The sequence below is a fragment of the Vidua chalybeata genome, chromosome 2 (genome assembly GCF_026979565.1).
Source record: "Vidua chalybeata isolate OUT-0048 chromosome 2, bVidCha1 merged haplotype, whole genome shotgun sequence".
In the NCBI taxonomy this organism is placed as follows: domain Eukaryota; kingdom Metazoa; phylum Chordata; class Aves; order Passeriformes; family Viduidae; genus Vidua; species Vidua chalybeata.
The window spans coordinates 25,800,847-25,822,774 of NC_071531.1; the positions used below are offsets into that span (position 1 = coordinate 25,800,847).

A 21,928-nucleotide genomic window follows, 5' to 3' on the forward strand; every position below is an offset into this window, starting at 1 on the left:
TCTGTCCATTGCTCTTTCTGTGCCCTGCTGAGAGGACATGAGTGAAACATCTGCTTGCCTCTGGACCTCCCATCAAAGGTCATAAGCAACCCCAGGGCCTGCAGCAAAAGGAAGAATTAGAGCACATTCTTTTTTTCATGTTGACAAATGATTTGGGAGTGATTTCACGTAGCAGATTTGAACAGATTGCAAAATCCAGGAAAGGGACACAGCACACAGCTGCTGAATAAACTGGTGGATTTTGCGATACCAGAATTCCTCCTGGCAAGCACACACGGCTGGCTTAGGCAAAAGCTGGCATGTACCAAGGATGGTGGACAGAGAGGCTCTAAGCTATCCTCTAGTGCTCAGGCTGCTTCTGCCTTCAAGGAAAAGCCAGTCCTGAGACTTAAGGGAAGAAAAGAAGGATGGTAAGTAAGCCCTGTGACTAGAGAAGGCCTGCAGTAGATTTTCCCAAGAGGGCAGTGATGCTGGTTGTCTTCCAGAGTGGGAGATGTAAGGAGATGTCAGGGTGTACCGCATGATGGGGCCTACAAATGTCGATAAGCTGCCCTTTGTTATGGCATCCTACAGTATGGGAGGAAAACACACTGCAGCAGGCTCAGTGTCCAACAGGAAGCAACATTCCAGATAGTTTCTTCCCTGGAGCCTTGGCCAACGTGCCAAAAATATAACAGAGGTCAATTTGATCCCCTCTTGGCTCAGTAGGTTGGGCTGGATGACCCTGTAGGTCTCTCCAGCTCCTGTTTTCTGTGTTTCCAGGTGAGCAGCACCAGCAGAGTGTCACTTTTAGGATCATGCCTTTGTGCCCTGCACTAGCATGGTAAGAACAAGCTTCCTGTGTACTGCTCCCTGGCACCAGTGACTCACCTGGCAGGATTGTCTTCTACAGCCTGATTCCCAGACCACAATGGCCTGTCAAGAGCTGTCCCCTTGGAGTGGTTTCAACAAAAGGAAACAGCTCATTAAACTCATAACCCTCTGTCTTAGGTTACAATATGAGATGTACCCAAAACTATGTATTCTATCAGCATCTTCATCAGCTGTTAAAACCATGTGTGGCAGTGTTCCTTGTCTCCTTCATTACTCATCCTTGATAACTCCAGGGGATATCTTTTTAATGGGCCATTTAGTGTCACTGCATGACTGATAAAATTAGATCATGCCATTGTGAGATGCTCCACCCAGGGGGAGGAACCAAGTGTTCCTACCTGCATATAATCTGAGGCTTGTAACAGTCACAATCAGCCTTGTCCACTGAATTCTCAGAGGGCAAGAGTTCCATAACCACCACTGGACCTTCAGAGGAAGAACAAACCCTTCTACAGGATCACTGCTTCAACAGAACCACGTCTATCATTTCAAGAGGACAGCTGCCAGCAGTTAATTGGACTACTACCAACAACCGGACTAACAGGGTGTCAGGTTGTATTCTGACTCTGTCAATGTTTCTGTACTATTGCATTCCTTTTAATTTTCCTATTAAATTGTATTTCTGACTTGGGATCTCCCACTGGTTTACTTTCAAACAATAACATGCCCTTAACATTCATAATAAGATGGAAATTGATGAATCTGGGGAAGTGTGCTCTGTCCAAGTGTGCTTGCGATGGTGCTGGTGGGTAACAACTTTACAATGTGCTTGCCAAGATCTGCAAACTTGTTGCCCTGATTCACTTCTCACTTCTGGGGTGCCTTCCTGCTTCAGCACAGCATACAGGAGGCACAAACCTCTGGTTCTGGTTGTCTGCCTTCCTGGGGACAGGGACAAGAGCCACATCACTACTCTAGCTCCTTGCTGCCTGCATAGTCCAGCTGCTTTAGAGAGGCTTTGTCAAAATTTCTGGAGGAAAGCTTCTTAGAGGTGCTCTGCCAGCACAAGGCAATCAGTGTGGCATTGCTGCAGCACACTCACATTTTTTGTTTCTAAACACTGCGCCATGGTGACATTGAGTGCAGACTTTGCTCTCAGAGGTTTTGTTTTCTCATGAGTGAATGGCCTTTGCACTGTGGTGTTTCTCATTTAGCAGCTGTCCCAGAGCCCTGCAGAGCAAGCAGCGGGTGATGCGCAGTGAGCTCGGAGGATGGGCATGGCAGGTCATCGTGGGACAATGTGGCTGCTTCCCATTGTCCTCCTTTTCCTTCAGATGAGGCAGACAGGTAGAGTGTTTGCTTTAACTTGGCTCTGTGCTGCTTTGCTTAAGCCACACAGGTAGTTGTCAATATTTTTGCTTTGTGGCGCAGGGGACATGAGTGAACACCCAGTGGCTTTGCTGTCTCACCCACCTTGCTTCCCTTTGCCAGCTGCAGTGTCATGATATCCAGAGCTGAGGCACATGGGGAATTCCATTTTGGAGTGACAATTGTGTCAGTGTAAATTATGGGGTCAGTATGTTGATATGTAGTGTTTTCAAATGCTCAGCACAATTAATGGGCTATTTCTCATATTCTCAAGAGACACGATAATTATATAACCCTTACTATCCATTTGTAAGCTACTGAGGGACAAAATAATGCTCACAATATTTAACTGAACAGAGAAGAACAAGAACCCTTCCCCATATATCGCAGTGATTTTCTAATTAGCCACACAAACATCACAGCTGTGCTTAATAAAATAAATTGTCCCACCTATTCTGACCCTGCTCCACAACAGGGGCAGAACAGGTGGTAAAATTTAGAAATTTGAAATTTGTCTTGTCTAGAGCAATGAATTCTTGAGCAAGTGTCACTTTTCTGGATATCCTACTTCTTGTATGAAACAGTGCATCCCAGAGAACATATGTGAGGGGGTAACACTTTTTTTGCAGCAGAGCACTAAATGGGAAAGACCATGTCAGTGAGCACCAGAAAAGGAGATGGGTGGGAGAAAGCTGCTACATGAAATGTGTCTCCAAATACAGAGTTACCTCCCTGTCCTCCCTGTAACTATGGGGCCCTGGAGTCAGGTCAGCCAGTTGTGTCCAGGAAAGGAAGAAAGGCTGCAGAACTCAAGATGCCAGCATAGATGTGGGCAGTGTGAGGTAAGAGGTAATTACTACAAGCTCAAGCTCAGACCTCGATGGATACAGTGAGAAAATTTTGGTGCTCTAAGCAGTACAGAACAGAAGTTTGGCCTGCTCATGTGAATTTAGCAGGGTTTCGTAAAGTTTGGGGATTTCATTAGCGTCTGTTTAATATGCCAGTATCTGTGTCTTTAAATGAACAGCTCTGCAGGCAAAGGACATGCAGAAGGGCTGAGATGACCTTTAAGGAAATAAAAGTTGATGGTTTTTAGCCAGACGTTGCAATATAGAAATGTCCTGTCTGGTTTTACAGGACTCACTGTAAGTTACGTAGATTCCGACCACTATGTATTACTTAATCTTCCCATAAGAAAAAGGCTAGTGTACACATCATAATACAGTGGCCACCAAAAAGAGATTGCAAAACTGAGGATATGTAGATGAATCATTGCAGCTTTGGAATGATTGCATTTATACTGTTTGTTCCATCTGGAATGTGCAACTCACAGGACCTGTATTTTAAAAGGAAGGATGAAAGATGGCTTAAGAAAACTAAGAGCTCTTTCGAGTTCATGGAAAATGCTTGCACGCTTACAATCATTTGGTTTTTGGTTTGTTTTTGTAGATGGGAACCAGTGCAGTTCAAATCCTTGTCACTATGGTGGCCACTGTAAAGATGGAATTGGTTCCTACACTTGCACATGCTTGGATGGTTATCAAGGCAAGAACTGTGAATTTGGTAAGTTTCTGCTTTAGAGAACTGTGGCAGCAAACTTCCCAGGGAGCTTTGTAAGGAAGCATGTTTTGCATGGAAATCCTTCCTGGGGCTCACTTCTGTGGCATAGAGCTGCCCCTGTGACCTTGCCATGGGTGCCATTAGCCCAGAAGTGAGAGAGAGAGCGTGGAACCGAAGTTCAGTCAGAGGACCGAGGGGAGTGATGAGGAGTTGGAGTTTTTAGGGCAGGAGGAAGGAATTGTGTGAGGGTTTACACAATTATGTTCTCTGTTAGTGTTTTGTTCATTCTTCTCCTGACAATTTGTCTCTGCTTTTGGAGCTCACCACGCCATGGCCACTGGGCCCACTCGGACTTGGCAAGTACATTTGATGTGCTGGATGTGGCTGCTTTGTAAGGTACAAGCTGATGTTCAGCACTCACACTAGTTATTCCTAAAGGGTGCTTCAGGTGCTTGGCAGGTGGGGATACAGATCCTGTTTGAAGAGTGGGTTTTGTTTCAGGGAACTTCCAGACCTTCTGTGAAGTCAGTGTTTCTATACAGTTTTTCTGCCACCATCTCTTTCGTAGTCATACCAAAGTTCTGCAGAATAAACAACGGGGACTGTGAGCAGTTCTGCAGCGTCCAAAGAGATGGGCGGAAGGATGTATTGTGTTCCTGTGCAGATGGGTATGCTCTAGCAGAGGATGGCAAACACTGTGTTGCAACAGGTACGAAGCCATGTGATAAAGCAATAGCAGTGGTTGGTGAGACTTGTTTCACAGTTAAGAGATGTCTTGGTTTACAGTTGAAGAATGTCTCTTGAACCACCAGTATCCTACATGACATAGACTCAAGAGTGAGGCCAGGAGATTTATATTTCCAAAGCTTTCCATTTGTGAGGTGCTGTGTGGAGTGGATCAAAATCAACATGATTTTGAACCATTTGCAAGGTGCTCTCAGTGAGGCCTGTCAGAGTAAATTCTGCTGTTAACAAGATAATAAAAAATCCTTGAATCACAGAATACCGTTTTGAAAGGAATCCTCAATGATCTCAATAGACTCCTGGACTATTACAAGACTACCCCAAGAATAACTCCATGTGCCTGAAGATGTTGTCCAAATATTTCTTGAACTCTGTCAGGCTTGGGGCCTTGGGGCCACTTTCCTAGGGAACCTGTTCAAATGCCCAACCACCCTCTGGGTGAAGAACCTTTTTCTACTGTCCAACCTAAACCTCCCCTGACACAGCTTCCTGCCATTCTCTCAGGCTTATCCATGGCAAGGGCTGTCTAGCACTAGAATGAACTGCCCGGGGAAGTGGTGGGGTCACCATGCCTGGAGATTTTCAAGAAACATCTGAATGTGGAACTTAGAGCTATAGTCCGATTAACAAGGTGGTGACCTATAAAAGGTTGAATTCGATCATCTTGAAGGTCTTTTCCAAGCTAAATCATTGTGTGATTCTGTGCCCTGGTCACCACAGAGAAGAGAGCAATGCCTGCCCCTCCTCTTCCCCTCAGGAGAAAGTTGTAGACCATAATGAGGTTTTCCCTCAGTCTCCTCTTCTCCAGGCTGAACACACCAAGTGACCTCAGCCACTCCTCATACAGCTTCCCCTCAAGGCCCTCCACCATCTTTGTTGCCATCATTTGGACACTCTCTAAGAGCTTTATCTCTTTCCTCTATTTAGATGGCAAAAACTGTACATGGGACCCAAGGTGAGGCCATGCTGAGAAAATTGATCACAGCGGGATCTTTACTTAAACACTTACAGGCCCTATGAAAGAGCAGCTTGCAAAAATTTATACTTAAATTGCAGTTAACCTTATCAACTTGCAACTGAAGAGACTGGATAATTATGATTAGCACTATGTACATATGTACAGTTTTATTGTATTTCAAAGTACCACAGGGGAGGGGTAAATAAACCATTTAGATATCATGTCAGGTTTTATATATTTTATAGCTAATACCAAATTGCTGCCATTAGCCATATTATTCCTAAAATAAAGCACTTCACTCAGACTCCAAATTAAGTACATTTTATTAAGAAGAATTACATGAATGTATCAATGTAAATAATTGAAGATGATGTATTAAATTTGTTAAAAACAAATTGAAGGTGATGTATTAAATTTTAAATACTTTCAAAACACAATTGTGAGATGGAAGCTGAAGGAGAGACTTCACAATGAGAAAATAGCACTCATTTTTCAAACCATATGGTCTTTCTTCCTTGGTTGCATGTGCCAAGTCTTTTGTATTGTCTGGAAAATGAGGAAGCAGCACTTTATATTGTGAGATGGTATTTCCAAGGAGTTTCTTCTTGTGTTGGTGTTTCTCTCCATCTTTAATTTTAGCATTCTTCTCTTTGCAGTAAAATACCCTTGCGGAAAAGTTTTTGTGGCAAGGAAAAGAAGATCTGTTCTTTCACCCACTGACCATAGCAGTGGAACAAGTGATCAAGCAGACCTTCCTGCAAACGAAACAAGTGCAGAGGAGGACTTTGCAATTACCACAGAAAGCCCAACGCCTCCGCCTGACAACAGAACAAGCAGCAAGACTCCGTATGTCGATACCAGGATAGTTGGTGGGGATGAGTGTCTTCCTGGCCAATGCCCATGGCAGGTAAATGGAGGGAGCTTTGCTCTGCATGTTTGCAGAGTGTGTCTCTGAGGGAAGGTGAGCGGTGGCTCCTTCCAGCTGGGTGCCTTCTGAACATGACCCATGTCGCCTGCCAGCGGCAGCGAGATGTAGCTGAACTGTGTGGCCCTGGGCACTTGGATGTGCTGTTCTGCAAACTGCAGCCTCACAGGTTCGAAACAAAAGGCTTTGTGCCATTTTAGATGGAACTGCCTACCTTACCCCCAGAGAGCACTTCTGGGTCATGCTGGTCTCCCAGGCCATTTTTGCAGGTTACGTTCTGGTTCTGTCTGAGACCATCCACCCAGGCAGCACAACTGAGAGCAGGGTGATAAAGCAGATAAAGGCAGCGTTTGGTTCAGAAATATGCCCTCATATCTCAGATTCACCCTTGTGTTTGGGTCAGCCAAAATGAATTCCTGCATTTGGAGATTGCCTGGGGGATAAGTCCAAGGGATGGGGTGATCTAGAGTCTGCACTCTGCCTGCTCAGTCAGTCAGTGCCTGAGAGACATTACTCAGCACTGCGAGTGAGGTAATGTGGAAGCCAAATGTTAACTTCACATAATGACAATCAGGACTCTGTAGCAGTAGAAGTCAATCTGTACCCTCTGCAAGTGGGAATGCAATGCTAGGAGGGACATGTTGTAGTAAGAAGCATCTCTCTAATGTGCAGAGAAATTACTTAGTGTTTTATAGCTCATCTACATTAAACTGCACTTCTTCCTTGTGCACTTACCTTCTTTGCTTCACAGGCTGTTCTGTTAAACGAGGAAGGAGAAGAGTTTTGTGGTGGAACTATTCTGAATGAAAATTTTATACTTACTGCAGCACATTGCATAAACCAAACCAAAGAAATCAAAGTTGTTGTTGGTGAGTGATTGTTTCTTTTACTCCTCTGAGGTCAAAGTATCTGTTGTGCCTAACCTTCTGTGCCTTAAATCTCCCATGAGATGTACACATGATTCAGTAAGGTTTGTTACCTTTTTGCTGCTTTCTATAATTTCTTGTTATTCTGACAATCTTTCTTTGTAACAACAGGTGCTTCTCTTTCTTCTCTACCAGCTAGCTGGAAGTGATTAGAGTCAAATATTCTAGAAATGTTGGTTATCAATGTGTTCAGCAGAGCAGTGCTTCTGCAGGAAGCTCATCATTCCTGGCACTTCAGAAGCATCCAGATATATTCTTGCAGGAACCTACAGGAAAGCTATAACTCATTGAATAGAGTACAAGAGAACAAACTCAGATTTATCATTGCTTCCCTTTTGAGCCAGGACACAGAATCAACACAGCTTCATCTTTGCGCTGTTGTAGTCCAGACCATGTTCTCTTCTCTAAGCCAGGCTCAAGCTCCTGTAGGTGCTTCCACACAAAATTGCATTAGTTTAGTTGAATCAGCTTATGCCTTTGTGTAAACTGGTACAAAAATCTCCATAGACCAAATCTCAGGACCAAAGCCAATTCAGTTGCTGCTAAGAAATATTGCCATACCTGTTTACAGTTTCCTTATGTGGTCTAAGGTCCTGAACAAAGCACTCAGAATAAATATACTATTCTCTTCCTCTGTCAAGGTTGTTCTGGAATTCTTATACTTTCTCCACATTAATGACCTTTTTAATGCTCTTGCGCAGGTGAAGTGGACAGAGAGAAGAAAGAGCAGTCTGAATCAATGCACACTGTGGACAAAATAATCATTCACTCCAAGTTTGATGCTGAGACTTACGATAATGACATTGCCTTATTAAAGGTGAAGGAACCTATCAGATTTTCAGAGTATGTCATCGCAGCGTGTCTCCCCAAAGTGGACTTTGCTAATGAAGTTCTGATGAACCAGAAATCTGGGAGGGTTAGTGGCTTTGGGCGGGAATTTGATGGTGGACAACTCCCAAAGAAACTGAAGGTGCTTGAACTCCCCTATGTTAACAAGAGCACTTGTGAACAATCCACTTACTTTGTCGTAACTGAGAACATGTTTTGTGCTGGCTATGACACAGAAGAAAAAGATGCTTGCCAAGGAGACAGTGGTGGCCCCCATGTGACCAGATATAAGGATACTTATTTTGTTACTGGAATTGTAAGCTGGGGTGAAGGATGTGCAAGGAAAGGCAAATATGGTGTCTATACCAAACTGTCCCGGTTCTTGCGCTGGGTAAGAACAGTCATGAATTTGTAGTGGTGGTGTGTCCCTTGCTCCTTCTTGTTAGCTGTCAAGGTGCAGGATTGGAAATGGAAGCTTTCTTTTCCTATACAACTCCTAAGTTTGTTTTGAGATCTGATTCTTAAAGATATGTTCTGCTTCCATTTGTATTATTGTTGGCTTTAAAGCGCACCTCTGAGGACTGTGAAAGTGTTTGGAATTGGTTGAATGAGGGAATGTCCCCAAGCAAAAAGGCTGCTGAGTGGGGTCTTTGGCTTCTTTGAATTATTTATCAATGGCCATTTTGGTTCCTATCTGCTGTCACAAGTGCTCCTACCAGAGGCTCCTAAACATGTTCTGAACAATCACTAGCCATGACGAATGCAGGAAGGACAGGGGTCAGTTAATCCTCAGCAGGGAGTTTGTCCATACTGGAGTTGTTTAGCTTCTACCTGAAGATGTGTACAGAAGATTAAGAAAGCAGGGGATTGCATATCTAATTAAAAAGAGGTTTTGCTTTATAGGGATTGTACTTTAATCTAGTTTAATTTGTACACACTGCTCATCAGAAAAAAACATATGTGCACATCCACTGTTTTCTGTATCTCGTTCTGGATTGTGTATGACTGAGGATTGGAAAACTCCTTGCATGTGTATTGTTCTAGATGTTTCTATTAGGTGAAATATTGATGTACAACAGCATTTGAAATAAACCATTCTTTCTTTTTTGTTCTCCTTTGGTTGGGTTTTTTCCTAAGAAAGCCCCATCAGCCTCTATCCCCCTTAGAATTCCAATGGCTTTTGCAAAGCTTCTCCAATCTCTTATGTTCCCCTGTACTCTGGAACACTGAACTTCCTTAGGCACCTGCTCCATCACTCTTGGGCTTTGAGCTGGTACTGGCTCATTTCACATAGCAGGTGCTGTGAGCGAAGCAGACTGAAAAAACACAGCTCTGGAAACAGCAAGCATTGCTGCAGTCAGCACTACTTGTGGGCAGGAAAGTGAGTGGGCAGGTCAGTTATCCCAGCTTGATGGTCTTCACCTGTACAGCTCCTCAGTGGGCTTACTTCCATGTCTGCTCAGCAGTGTTTGTTCCCTGAGTTCTTCTGTCCACTGGAGTCCTGTTCAAATCCTTTGTCCCACGGGTACTGTGCCTTGTGCTCAATCAGGGTGAAAGATCCCTCTTCAAAGGAAAGCCTCAGGCCTGGGTCCTACCCAGATCCTACTTACGTACTCTTGCTAAGTGCTTTCTTCTACTTAAGCGGAGCTTGAGGACTGAAGCAAAACACAGACTGGGCTGTAAAGGTGTTGAGGTAGCTGAAGGCATCACTTTCTGTCCATTGCTCTTTCTGTGCCCTGCTGAGAGGACATGAGTGAAACATCTGCTTGCCTCTGGACCTCCCATCAAAGGTCATAAGCAACCCCAGGGCCTGCAGCAAAAGGAAGAATTAGAGCACATTCTTTTTTTCATGTTGACAAATGATTTGGGAGTGATTTCACGTAGCAGATTTGAACAGATTGCAAAATCCAGGAAAGGGACACAGCACACAGCTGCTGAGTAAACTGGTGGATTTTGCGATACCAGAATTCCTCCTGGCAAGCACACACGGCTGGCTTAGGCAAAAGCTGGCATGTACCAAGGATGGTGGACAGAGAGGCTCTAAGCTATCCTCTAGTGCTCAGGCTGCTTCTGCCTTCAAGGAAAAGCCAGTCCTGAGACTTAAGGGAAGAAAAGAAGGATGGTAAGTAAGCCCTGTGACTAGAGAAGGCCTGCAGTAGATTTTCCCAGGAGGGCAGTGATGCTGGTTGTCTTCCAGAGTGGGAGATGTAAGGAGATGTCAGGGTGTACCGCATGATGGGGCCTGCAAATGTCGATAAGCTGCCCTTTGTTATGGCATCCTACAGTATGGGAGGAAAACACACTGAGCAGGCTCAGTGTCCAACAGGAAGCAACATTCCAGATAGTTTCTTCCCTGGAGCCAACATGCCAAAAATATAATAGAGGTCAATTTGATCCCCTCTTGGCTCAGTAGGTTGGGCTGGGTGACCCTGTAGGTCTCTCCAGCTCCTGTTTTCTGTGTTTCCAGGTGAGCAGCACCAGCAGAGTGTCACTTTTAGGATCATGCCTTTGTGCCCTGCACTAGCATGGTAAGAACAAGCTTCCTGTGTACTGCTCCCTGGCACCAGTGACTCACCTGGCAGGATTGTCTTCTACAGCCTGATTCCCAGACCACAATGGCCTGTCAAGAGCTGTCCCCTTGGAGTGGTTTCAACAAAAGGAAACAGCACATAAAACCCATAACCTCCAAACTTTTATAATAAGATGGAAATTGATGAATCTGGGGAAGTGTGCTCTGTCCAAGTGTGCTTGCGATGGTGCTGGTGGGTAACAACTTTACAATGTGCTCGCCAAGATCTGCAAACTTGTTGCCTTCCTTGTCACTCCTCACTTCTGGGGTGCCTTCCTGCTTCAGCACAGCATACAGGAGGCACAAACCTCTGGTTCCGGTTGTCTGCCTTCCTGGGGACAGGGACAAGAGCCACATCACTACTCTAGCTCCTTGCTGCCTGCATAGTCCAGCTGCTTTAGAGAGGCTTTGTCAAAATTTCTGGAGGAAAGCTTCTTAGAGGTGCTCTGCCAGCACAAGGCAATCAGTGTGGCATTGCTGCAGCACACTCACATTTTTTGTTTCTAAACACTGCGCCATGGTGACATTGAGTGCAGACTTTGCTCTCAGAGGTTTTGTTTTCCCATGAGTGAATGGCCTTTGCATTGTGGTGTTTCTCATTTAGCAGCTGTCCCAGAGCCCTGCAGAGCAAGCAGCGGGTGATGCGCAGTGAGCTCGGAGGATGGGCATGGCAGGTCATCGTGGGACAATGTGGCTGCTTCCCGTTGTCCTCCTTTTCCTTCAGATGAGGCAGACAGGTAGAGTGTTTGCTTTAACTTGGCTCTGTGCTGCTTTGCCTAAGCCACACAGGTAGTTGTCAATATTTTTGCTTTGTGGGGCAGGGGACATGAGTGAACACCCGGTGGCTTTGCTGTCTCACCCACCTTGCTTCTCTTTGCCAGCTGCAGTGTCATGATATCCAGAGCTGAGGCACATGGTGTGTAAATTATGGGGTCAGTATGTTGTTATGTAGTGTTTTCAATTGTTCTGCACAATTAATGGACTATTCTTCATGTTCTTAAGAGACTTGATATTTAAATAATCTTTGCTAACTATTGATAAGCTACTGAGGAACATAATGAACCCCACAATTTTTAATAGTGTAGAGGGGAATGAGATCGTTACCCCATCCCCCACTTTAGTTTGGTACATCTCCACAAATCATCACATCTCCACTTGATAAATCATCCCACCTCCCCTTCAGGTTGGTCCCTGAGACCTTCTCTACAGAGTAAGTTTATGAATCACATTGCGGACATGATGCATGCCTTATGTTTTGATTTTGCTGTTGTCTCTGATTGGAGACAACTAAACAAACACTTGAGTCATCACCATTACAAGAGCTATGAGTTAGAGGCAGATCAGAGATGAGATGGGAGAGGTACTTAGTGGGACACAGGGTGCCCTGAGAGTCTTTAGAATGTTTCAAGGAAGATCTCATATAAACATGCCAAAAGCAATTTTGAGTGCACTTATGTGTATTTAATGTTACAATACAGACTAGAAGTTGCTGACAGAACCAAGATGGAATGTTACTTCGATAAAAGTAATTGTAAAAATTACAGATCTTATTAATGAAGTAAAGAAAAAGAGCTAGAGACTAAAATTAATGTATTTTTTAAAGGGAGGCTATTTCTAAAATCCCCACAAATCCCTAAAGTGTTTAAGGCCCATGTCAAAACTGTCCCAAGTCAAGGACAGGAATGCATAGGACAATTGATTAAAACTGTGACATCTTTTGTGACCTGACCTCCAAAAGCAAGTGTTAAAGTGCCTAGCTCTGTACAAAAGAATTGTAAATATCCTGACATAAAACCAGAAAAGCTGAGAAGTAAATACAATAAGATAAATGTGATATGAAAATCAAGAGCTGATCTAAATATTTGAATAATGGAAGAAAGACCATGAATGTTAGTCTGTGCCAAATGGAGAAGAAAGTCTTTCTACTATAAGGTACCAAATAAGTTGCACCCAACAAGGAGGAAAAAAACTGCTGAACTGCACTATTCAGGAAAAAATCACATCCAATTTCTCCAAGGGAAAAATCACATCAATTTTCCCCAAAGATGGCATGATAGGCTGAGTGGCTGCAAAAGATGGAGTAAACCTCAAGTCTCTCCTTCAAGGGAGGCTCCTTACATAATTTTATCTGACACTTTTATTGCAACAGAAACATCTGTAAGTTTGGCGCCAATCTGGTCAAGAAACTGCGCTACTTGATTGAAAGATTATATGGAGTGCAAATCTCCACACCTCTGAAGACCTCTGACATTGCTCTTTTCGACAGTAACAAGCAAGACAAAAGAGAGTGTTTTCTCATTGCTTTTTTACCTCATTCCAGACTGGAAGGACTGCCATAAGTTGAGATGAGCATTCAGGCAGTCTTGGGAAACTGAAACACTGGTCCAACATAAATAGAAGGCAATTATGTAAACACAAAACCAAAATTTCACCTTTGGTCCCACAACATGCAACCACAGAGATTTGTAAAATATGTAATAAAAGCAAGACTTCTTTGTTTTCATGAGGATGAACGGCTAGGACAAGAAGTAATGGGATCCCATCACTCTAAGGGCTCCTCAGATTAGATGTTAGGAAACACTTTTTAGACATTATAAGGCTAATTAAGAAGTGCGTTAAGCTGTGTGGGTGAACTGTGGAATCTCATTATGAATCTGTAGGAACAGGTTAGACAACATCTTTAGGACCAGTTTACTTGCTCTTGCACTGTTAGAGCCAGGAAGAGCTCTCTCACTCTGCCTGTGATCTTGCAATACCAGGACTGAGCTAAGGTAGCATGAGCCATATACAGATGGAAAAGGAATATTGCAAGGATCTACCAAGAGTCCAATATCTCATTTGTTACTGATGTTTTAGTTGTTGATATTTTTTGCTTCTTCCGTACACCCATGTTCGTGTACAATGGCTGTTTTGGCAAGTAGTTTGCTCCTTGAATTGTCCCCTGAGGGCTGTTAGTTACAGCTGGGTAACACAGCATAAGATGTAGAATAACAATGCTCAACCTAATGTTGACAGCTCACCATTTTTTAAATAATAATACAACTATTATTATTAAAGCCTTTTGCAGGAAATGTACTGTATTTCCTAAAGTGGTGGGATGTTTGACTAATGTTTGGGAGCCAGCTTTTGTAAGCTGCCTGTGCTTTTATGAAGTCACCATGAACCTGTAACCTGCCTATACGTTTGTCTCCTTTGCAGTCATACCAAGTGATGCAAGGTCAACTTGAGAACTGTGAGCAGTTCTGAAAAACTGAAGAAGAAGGAATCCTATGTTCCTGTGCTGTTGGCTATGCCCTGGGCAATGACAAAACCTGTGTCTCTGTAGGTACAAAGCACATTTATAGTTCATTCTGTGGGACACATCACATTCTATGGGACACGTCACATCACACTTCCACATTTAGGAAGTGCTGCTGTGTTGCAGTGCCACTGTGGCATAAAGAATACTGTTAATTGTTCAGGCCTTTCACATGACTTACTTGAGCTGTTGATAACAAATTTAGTAAGACCTTAGCCAGAGGACATAATTTAAGTAACATCAAATTATGCAGCTGTGAGGGATGTATGGCAGCAAAAATATCTCAAGAAAGTATTCTGTGCAATTGGGTGTGTTCTCTCAGGGGACTGCAAAATCCATGTCCCAGCAGGGGGAAAAGCATATCAGAAACTGGTGATTAGAACGGGGCTCAGATTCCTCTTCTCCCAAAGACTGAAACAGGCCTTTCATGCTATGGAGCATTTTGTTAGAAAGTAACAGGTTAGATTTTTGATTGATAAAAGTTGGTGTCTAGTTTCAAGGCCTCTGGGACATGCTGAATGCCTACAGATCCAAGTAAGTAGAAATCCAATAAATTTCTCCATTTACATTATACTGTTCACAAAGACTCATTATCATTTCAGTAGTAGTAACATCATGTGACTGAATTATATTTCACTTTTCTCCTCAAATACCACCTGTTCCATTTGAAAGAAATACAATCTGCCTTTCTCTTTTCTTCTAACAGCAGGTTTTCTGCAGTTTTCATGTGGAAACCTAAAAATATTAATAACTACTGACACTGAATTTAATTCCATCAGTTTTGCCTTCATTCAAATTGAACATTAACAATTACTAGTCTTAGTCTATTCTTCTGTGTCTGATATATGTTACAATGCCCTCTATAATTTAATGCCAAATCACTATCATGAGCTCATGATTCCAAGCATAGAGTACTTTATTTTCCAATAAAAAATATTTATTAACAGCAGGTACAGAACAATAATTACCAATAATATATACCAATAATGGAAAATGTGTGACTTTCAAATACTTTGAAATGCTGAACCCACTTGCCTACTTTCTCAAAATGGGTAAGTTTTAAAAGAAATGAAAATTATTTTCTTTTTTCAGACATTCCAATCTTTTTGCACGTGCAAAGCTTTTGTTAATATCTTGAAAAATCCAGCAGAGCCAAACCTGGCAAGGACACCTGCATATCTAATTAGATTGTAAAAGGCTACTGTCGAGGAGTTTTCTTTGAAATTAATGTTAAGCAAGTTTTCTCTTGTTTTCATGAAGGGTTGATTCCCTGAAAGCGACCTGTTTCCCTGCAAACCATTTTCCTCCACTGCAGGTATCTATCTGTAACTCTAAAGGCTGCTTTTGACGGAAAGATCTGTGTTCCAGCAGGTTTGAATAAATGTGGTGAAAACCAACTCAAGATGCAATGGAAACTAGATGTACTTTCCTGACTAAAAACCTATTCTTTATACAGAGGGCTCTGTCAAACAAGCTCTGCTGAGTGGCACTTCAGTGACAAACATTGCTTCCAACAGCAACTGTCTGCTCTACAAGGTTCCTTGCATGTCACTCAGCTTGGTACCTCAGGGACAAGGTATTTCAGGCACCATCCCCCATAGAGATGGAAGACCACAGTCCTCCATTTCTTATATATTGGCTTAAAGCAGGTATTTCTGAGCTCAAGTGGAGACTGGTAACACCAGCTGAGCAGTCACAGAGTGTGTTCAATGTTATGGACGGGGGCTCTTTGCTGTCAGCAGGCAAAACATGCTTCGAAGTCCCCGTACCACCCATACAACAAGCATTTTGATTATGCCTTTGCAGTCCAGTTCCCACATAAGGCTCAGAAATCATAAACTAGATGGCAGAAAGTCACAGGAATCACAGCAAACCCAGATGCCCATGCTGAAAATGAGGAATCTGCTGAGGCCTTCAGCAGACAGCTGGAGGTCACCAGGGAGGCTGGCATTCACCCAGCATGTCCCTGTGGCCGGCAAGGAGCCTGGACTGGCAGCCGTTTTCTCCTCACTGTGCTCGTCCAGCCCTGGGCCCAAGAGGGCCAGGCTTCCCTGGTGTCAGAATTTTGGGTGGGTTATGCCACTCACTCTCCTGAGTACTGTGCTTCTGCACAAGCCTCCAGCCCTGAATGATCTTGTGTCTCTATTTCAGCATCAAGCAAGTGCTGAGAGGGGCAGCCTAGGGAAGAAGTGGGTTGCAGATATGGGATTGTTGGTGAGTGCTCCTCATTTTGCCACTGAAAAAACAAGAAACTGTCCCACGTTTTATTCTTCATATGCGAGACAGGGAATTCTAGCAGAGTTTTTCTTACCCTCTTATTGCTCCTCACTGCCTCATTTTATCTCTTGACTAACAGTGAAATACATGGCCAAATTTATAGAATAGACAGTTTCTTTAAGCTTGGTTTGACCTAGTCTATTTTATATATGTTAGAAGCCAAATATAAACTAGGGAGTTATGTGGGCAGGTAAGGCTGAGCTGATATAGTTAAATTGGTGTAATATTATGGCTTTATGCAATTTCCTGTGTTGGCCAAACACTGAAGAATTCCAGATGCCTCATTCAGATATTAGCAATAACTGTTTCGACAACATGTTGATATTATTCTGGGACTATTCCATACTTGAAACCTCAAATATATTATTTACTATTTTTGTTTATTAAAAAGTAGTTTATCACAAATTCTAGGCACTGAAAAATGGTGTTCTGAGTCATAAAATTTGTACTCAACCTACCAGAGTAAAGCAAAAATTGTAGTTGCCTTAACTCCAATTGCCTGATCATTTAATTCCCAAAGAGACTTCACACAAATTGAGGAAGACCAAATATATATGTAAATTTGTAGATTTTTGTATGCAGAATGTTGAAGTTTTAAAAGACAATAAATATCTCCTTTCTATTTAAGTCTGACTATATTGCTCTACAAATGAGGCAAAATTCTTCTGTGTTGAGGCTTGTCTATCATGACTGCCATAGCAATACTGTAATGAAACCCAAAAAGTTTTATCAAAGTTTTCATTGAAAGCATTATTCTAATTGAAAAGTTCTGATTTTCTACTTGCTTGGCATTTTGTCAGCCCTCTAAAACCTCTTCAAAATGGGTATGATCTGCTATAGCTTTAGGATAGAGGACTGGTCAATTTTATTTGTACAGCACATTACCTATATAGAGTACAAGGAGCTTTGGTCCCTTCTGTTATTGAGATGCCTTAGACTTGTTGGTATTGTCTTATTAGCAACTGCTTTCATTATCTGACACAGGGATGGTGGACAAGGAAAGGTAAGAGTCAATGCACAGAGTGGAAAAAATATATGGCCATGCTGAATTGGATACAGAAACTTTCAGCAGCAACAGCAGCAGCACAGTCTTTCTCAAATTTGAGAAACCTATCACATTTTCTGAGGATATTGTCCAACCATGCCTTCCAGAAGATTTTGCTAGATATATTCTTGTGGAAGAGGTTTTACAGTGACTTCTGTGAGCCAGAGAGAAGTTTGATAAGACAATCCATCTTTACCCCTGAAAGAATTTTCTACCAAATCCATTGACATAAAAACCAAGAAAGAAAGAAGGATAAATAAGAGACACCTGCAGCTATCTGCTCCAATATGCATTTTACTCATTGACCAATGAGTAAAATGTAAACATATGAGTCTTGTAAGAATGTATTAAAAGCATGCATGCTATAATAAAACTTGGGTTTGAAGCCTTCTGAAAATAGAGTGTTGCTTTGTATTGTGACTGTGTCAACTACAACATATTCTGATGAATTAATTGGAATTGTCAGTGGCTTTGAGAACATGTATACAGAAAAAAACCCTAGAAAATGCAAAATCCACTCATGTATCCAGAAGAGTCTAATTAACTGCGCATGTCGCTGAGTGAAATGAGTTGTTAGATGAAGTTCCTTGAATTGGAAAGGCTTGCTTGCTGTCACCAAAATCACTGCTGTTCTGATAGCTTCTTGCTTTCTTTCTGAGATACTTTCTTCACCAGCATTATTGATATAATGGTTTTGGCTATCATAAAGTGAATGCATTGCACACCCTAGAAATTACAATATTGTTATATGTTATTATTTATATGAAGTATTATTTAAATCATTCAAATCTGAAAAAAAATTAAATCTGCAAAGGTAACTAATATTTCAAGACTCATAAAAGCCTAACTCTCTTATCATCTGAACCTGATATCCTCTGTCTGCCTTATTTCAATCCAGAGAAAAAATTATTTGTTTTGCAGCCAGTTCAGTGGTATGTAAAAAATTGTGAAGCAGGTATTGAGATATTTGAGCCCCTACAGAAAAAGTACTCTGTGTTGTATTTCAAAAGGTGTGCCAGTATGTATTTTGGAAGAGAGAAGAAAGATGTTACAAATTGGATTGTGGCATAAAATGTGCAATATTTTTTCTCATTCACTACCTTCACCATTTCCGGTTTTCAAGTGTAAAAGTCACCATTTGGGGATGATTTGATGATTTTTATAATAGAATTTGTTGATCAGTTTGGAAGGAATAGAGCAGTCAGCTTTATTCTGCAATGATCACTGTCTGGTTTCCCTATAAAAACTCAAAAAAGCCCACTCTGGAGTCTGTCCCATTTGTATTATTTCCCTGCCACTTTTCTCTGACACATCCTGAACTTCAGGCTGCTAAATAAATTTGATTCAGGAGTGACAGTGCATTGTAGGTCATGGTGTTCAAGCCACGGATAGAAGCTCAACTCCTGATGGCTGCATATGTCACTCCCTGACATCACTGCTCCAAAAGATATACCCCGTTTGAATTCCCACAGGACCTCTTTTGAAACCTCTGATTATAGTTCAGCCCTAAACTATAGAGAGCCAGCCTGATACATGGAACAGTGGGCCATGCTCAGAGGTGTCCCAGGGACTACAGGGAGGCCATAACACAGGGCTGGCACTTGCTGACCCATTCCCTCATTGTCATTCATCTCTCCTCCCACCCAGCCCCTCCATGACACCTTGTCTCAGTTCTGCAGCACTCCTGGCTTAATCATAATCAGTTACAGAGGGCACAGACACCTCTGATGGGCCTTGATTGCTGTCTTTAACTCAACATGCATTCAGAGGAATCAGTCATCTGAACTCCTTCCTCCCCTCCCAGTTTGCAGTGCCAGGCATGAAACACCATCATCAACTCCTCAGATATTCAGTACCGGATAAGAACAAATTCTGTCTGCAGGGACACTTAACACAGCTGCTTAATTGCACAGAGAGCTGCAATCCTCACTCAAGACACATAGCCAGGCACACGTCATCAGTGCTCTGCCTCATGCTCTTTGGGTCTGCACAGACAGGACAGAGTACCAACTCTTTCTCCAGGGCTCTGGACATAGCCAGCAGTGGGGAATAAAGAGATAAACACAAATTAAAGAGACCTTTAAAGCAGCATGCAGGCAAGCCTAGGGCTGTGTGTTGGGTAAGAGAAGAAACTTCATTTTAACTCGAGTCATCCTGAAGATGCACTTTGAAACTTGAATAAACTTTTTTAACTCCAGTCATCCTGAAGATGCACTTTGAAACTTGAATAAACTGTTTTTGCCATCCTGTTTCAATATGGATAGAGTTTTTTTTCCCGTCATAAATGCAGAAGTCAATCTCCAAAAGCAGTCCAGCAGTGTGACAGTTGCACAAGTCCACAGAATCCATGTCTCCCATGATTTGGAAGTCAGGTTGATGGCAAAAGCCAGTTCCACCACCCAGTTACATATGTCTGGGCTGTGGGTGGAAGATGTTTGGTGCAGTCTTTGCACTGGTGCTGCTGAGGTCATGTTAGGACTTCCCTCCTGCTGAATCTGTTGCAGAAGGAGTGACTGGTTGGTCAAAGGAACAATTTAAATTATAGCATCTGGACACAGCTGCAGGGCTGCTGCCCCTGTCCTCAGTGGAGAAAGTCAGGCAGAAAGACAGAGAAACAGGAAACTGCATTAAAAAGTTTGAACTCTGGGTAAAATCCAAGTGCTTTCTTATCTCTTCATTGTCCACTTCAGACTACATCAGTGTTCCAGGAGTTTGCCTGAAAAATCTGCTACTTAGGTTTCTCTGAGAGCCATCCTTAATTTTATCTTGAACTCCACGATAGGGCAATGGGGAGATGTTACCCGACAAAGTTGGAGGAGAAAAAAATCTTCATCCAAATGGCACAGATTGCAACGTGATTTTGCTTCATTTTTCACATGGGATCAGAGGATATTCCTCATTGCAGAGCAAAATTAAGCATCTTGTCAACCCCCCTTATCCATCATTGAAACTATAACTAGGAGCTGAAGTGCTATGATGCTGTCTGTGCATGTGCTCTGCCATCTTCTGGTTCTTCCATAGCCAGTTTTTTTGGCTGGAATTTTGGTAGGGAAAAGAATTTTAATATATAAGTTGAGGGGAAAGGTAAAGAAACATGAAGGTGGAAGTAAAGAAATAATGTATTTTAATAAATGAAATATTAACAACAATTGCTATTTTTAACAATATATGCACAGAGCTTGCATCTACAGAGATCACAGAATCATAGAAGGGCTTTGATTAGAGGGGGCCTTCAAAGATCACCTTGTACAACACTGCCTGCCATAGGAAGGGACACCTTCCACTAGACCAGGTTGCTGAAAGCCCCATCCAGCCTGGCCTTGAATACTTCTGGGGATGGGCCAAAGGTAAGAGGAGTTCCAAGGTGGCTTTTGTTTCACTGCCAGGCCATCTGGACACTTGCACATCCTTGAGGGTAGGCTGGTAGTCTTCTTATGAGTGCAGCACCCAAAGGAGAAAATCAGAGCTCCCTGGGGTTACATTCCTTCCCCTGTTTGCTCCTCTAAGGTTTCCTGCAATCTGTAACCAAACCACAAAGAGAGTGCTGATGTTCTTTTGAAACAGCCGCAAGTTCCTTATCATTTAGAAATGCTGATGCAATTTGGATTTGGCAAGAAAAACTTTTTTTTTTTTTTTCCTGCAGGTGGTGAACAGACTTGGCTGATCTCAATCCAGGTGTTTAGCTGAAATCAGTACCCATTTTAACTGCACTAAGCAGCTCATTAGCTGAGGTGTGCATTTCCAAAAAAGCATGTGATGGGTTACTCAGGACAGCTGCCCTTGGCACATCATGCTGCAGCAGGGCTGATGGCCAGCCCATAGCAGGAGATGCGTGGCATTGACATGTCCCCATCACTGACTGCCCCATCACTTCTGCCCCATCACTGCCCCATCACTGGCCCATCACTGCCCCATCACTGCCTGGGCAGCAGGTCTCCAAACCCACTTCCCCTGGGTTGCTGCACTGGGCAAGGAACAACTTCCATGTGAACCAGTTACTAAAGCAGGACTAATTCCCTCAGCTACTCCATCCTGAGGAACTGCTAACTTGGTATCTGACACTGCCTGCAGGCTTCATCCTGGAATGAGTAACCCTTCAAAAGGAAGGCAACCCCTAAACAGGGCTGCAGGAAATAGGGCGCAGGATTCCATAATGAAACACGTCGCCATATGCTCGCTGCGGTAATTAAAGGCAGGGGAAAAGAAATCCCAATAACTCTTTATAAAGAAATACATGAGGAAAGGACTGCCCTTTTAAACCCTTCTTTTCATGAAGTTTTCCATAGTAATATAAAAGTTAAAATATAAACCTGTTGCATTGATGTCAATTCAGAAAAAGCAAAGTCGGTGCCATGCATACTGAGTACACTGAGTCCCATTCCCAAGGACACAGCTGCTCAGTCAAGTGATATCTTTTGTAAAAGAGATCCCACAGTAAAAGGAAAAATGACCATGTAAACTAAGATCTTGTGAGAATACAGCTTCTAAAGCTCTGTGTTATTAATATCAAACCAATTTGAATGACAAACTTATACCTACAAGAGTTCCTTAGTTGACATAGGTTTAGGTTTGTGAAATGTAAACAGTTTCTTTAAAAAAAAATAAAATACATCTGCG

General features: G+C 42.6%; 1 protein-coding gene across 1 annotated transcript; it reads left to right on the forward strand.

Annotated features, from left to right (window-relative positions):
* The first annotated feature begins 1,146 nt into the window (after positions 1 to 1,146).
* LOC128784679 (coagulation factor X-like) lies at positions 1,147 to 9,234 on the forward strand. The gene is made up of 7 exons (XM_053936501.1): positions 1,147 to 1,425; positions 2,028 to 2,160; positions 3,631 to 3,744; positions 4,310 to 4,450; positions 6,100 to 6,350; positions 7,120 to 7,237; positions 7,996 to 9,234. The coding sequence occupies exons 2-7, from the start codon at positions 2,085 to 2,087 to the stop codon at positions 8,535 to 8,537; spliced, it is 1,242 nt and encodes a 413-aa protein (XP_053792476.1). The 5' UTR covers positions 1,147 to 1,425; positions 2,028 to 2,084; the 3' UTR covers positions 8,538 to 9,234.
* Positions 9,235 to 21,928: the final 12,694 nt, after the last annotated feature.

Coding starts and splice junctions, on each gene's coding strand:
- LOC128784679 (XM_053936501.1), top strand. CDS start 2,085: ATGGGCATGGCAGGTCATCGTGGGACAATGTGGCTGCTTCCCATTGTC. Junction 2,161..3,630: donor CCTTCAGATGAGGCAGACAG/GTAGAGTGTTTG, acceptor TTGTTTTTGTAG/ATGGGAACCAGTGCAGTTCA. Junction 6,351..7,119: donor CTGGCCAATGCCCATGGCAG/GTAAATGGAGGG, acceptor TTTGCTTCACAG/GCTGTTCTGTTAAACGAGGA.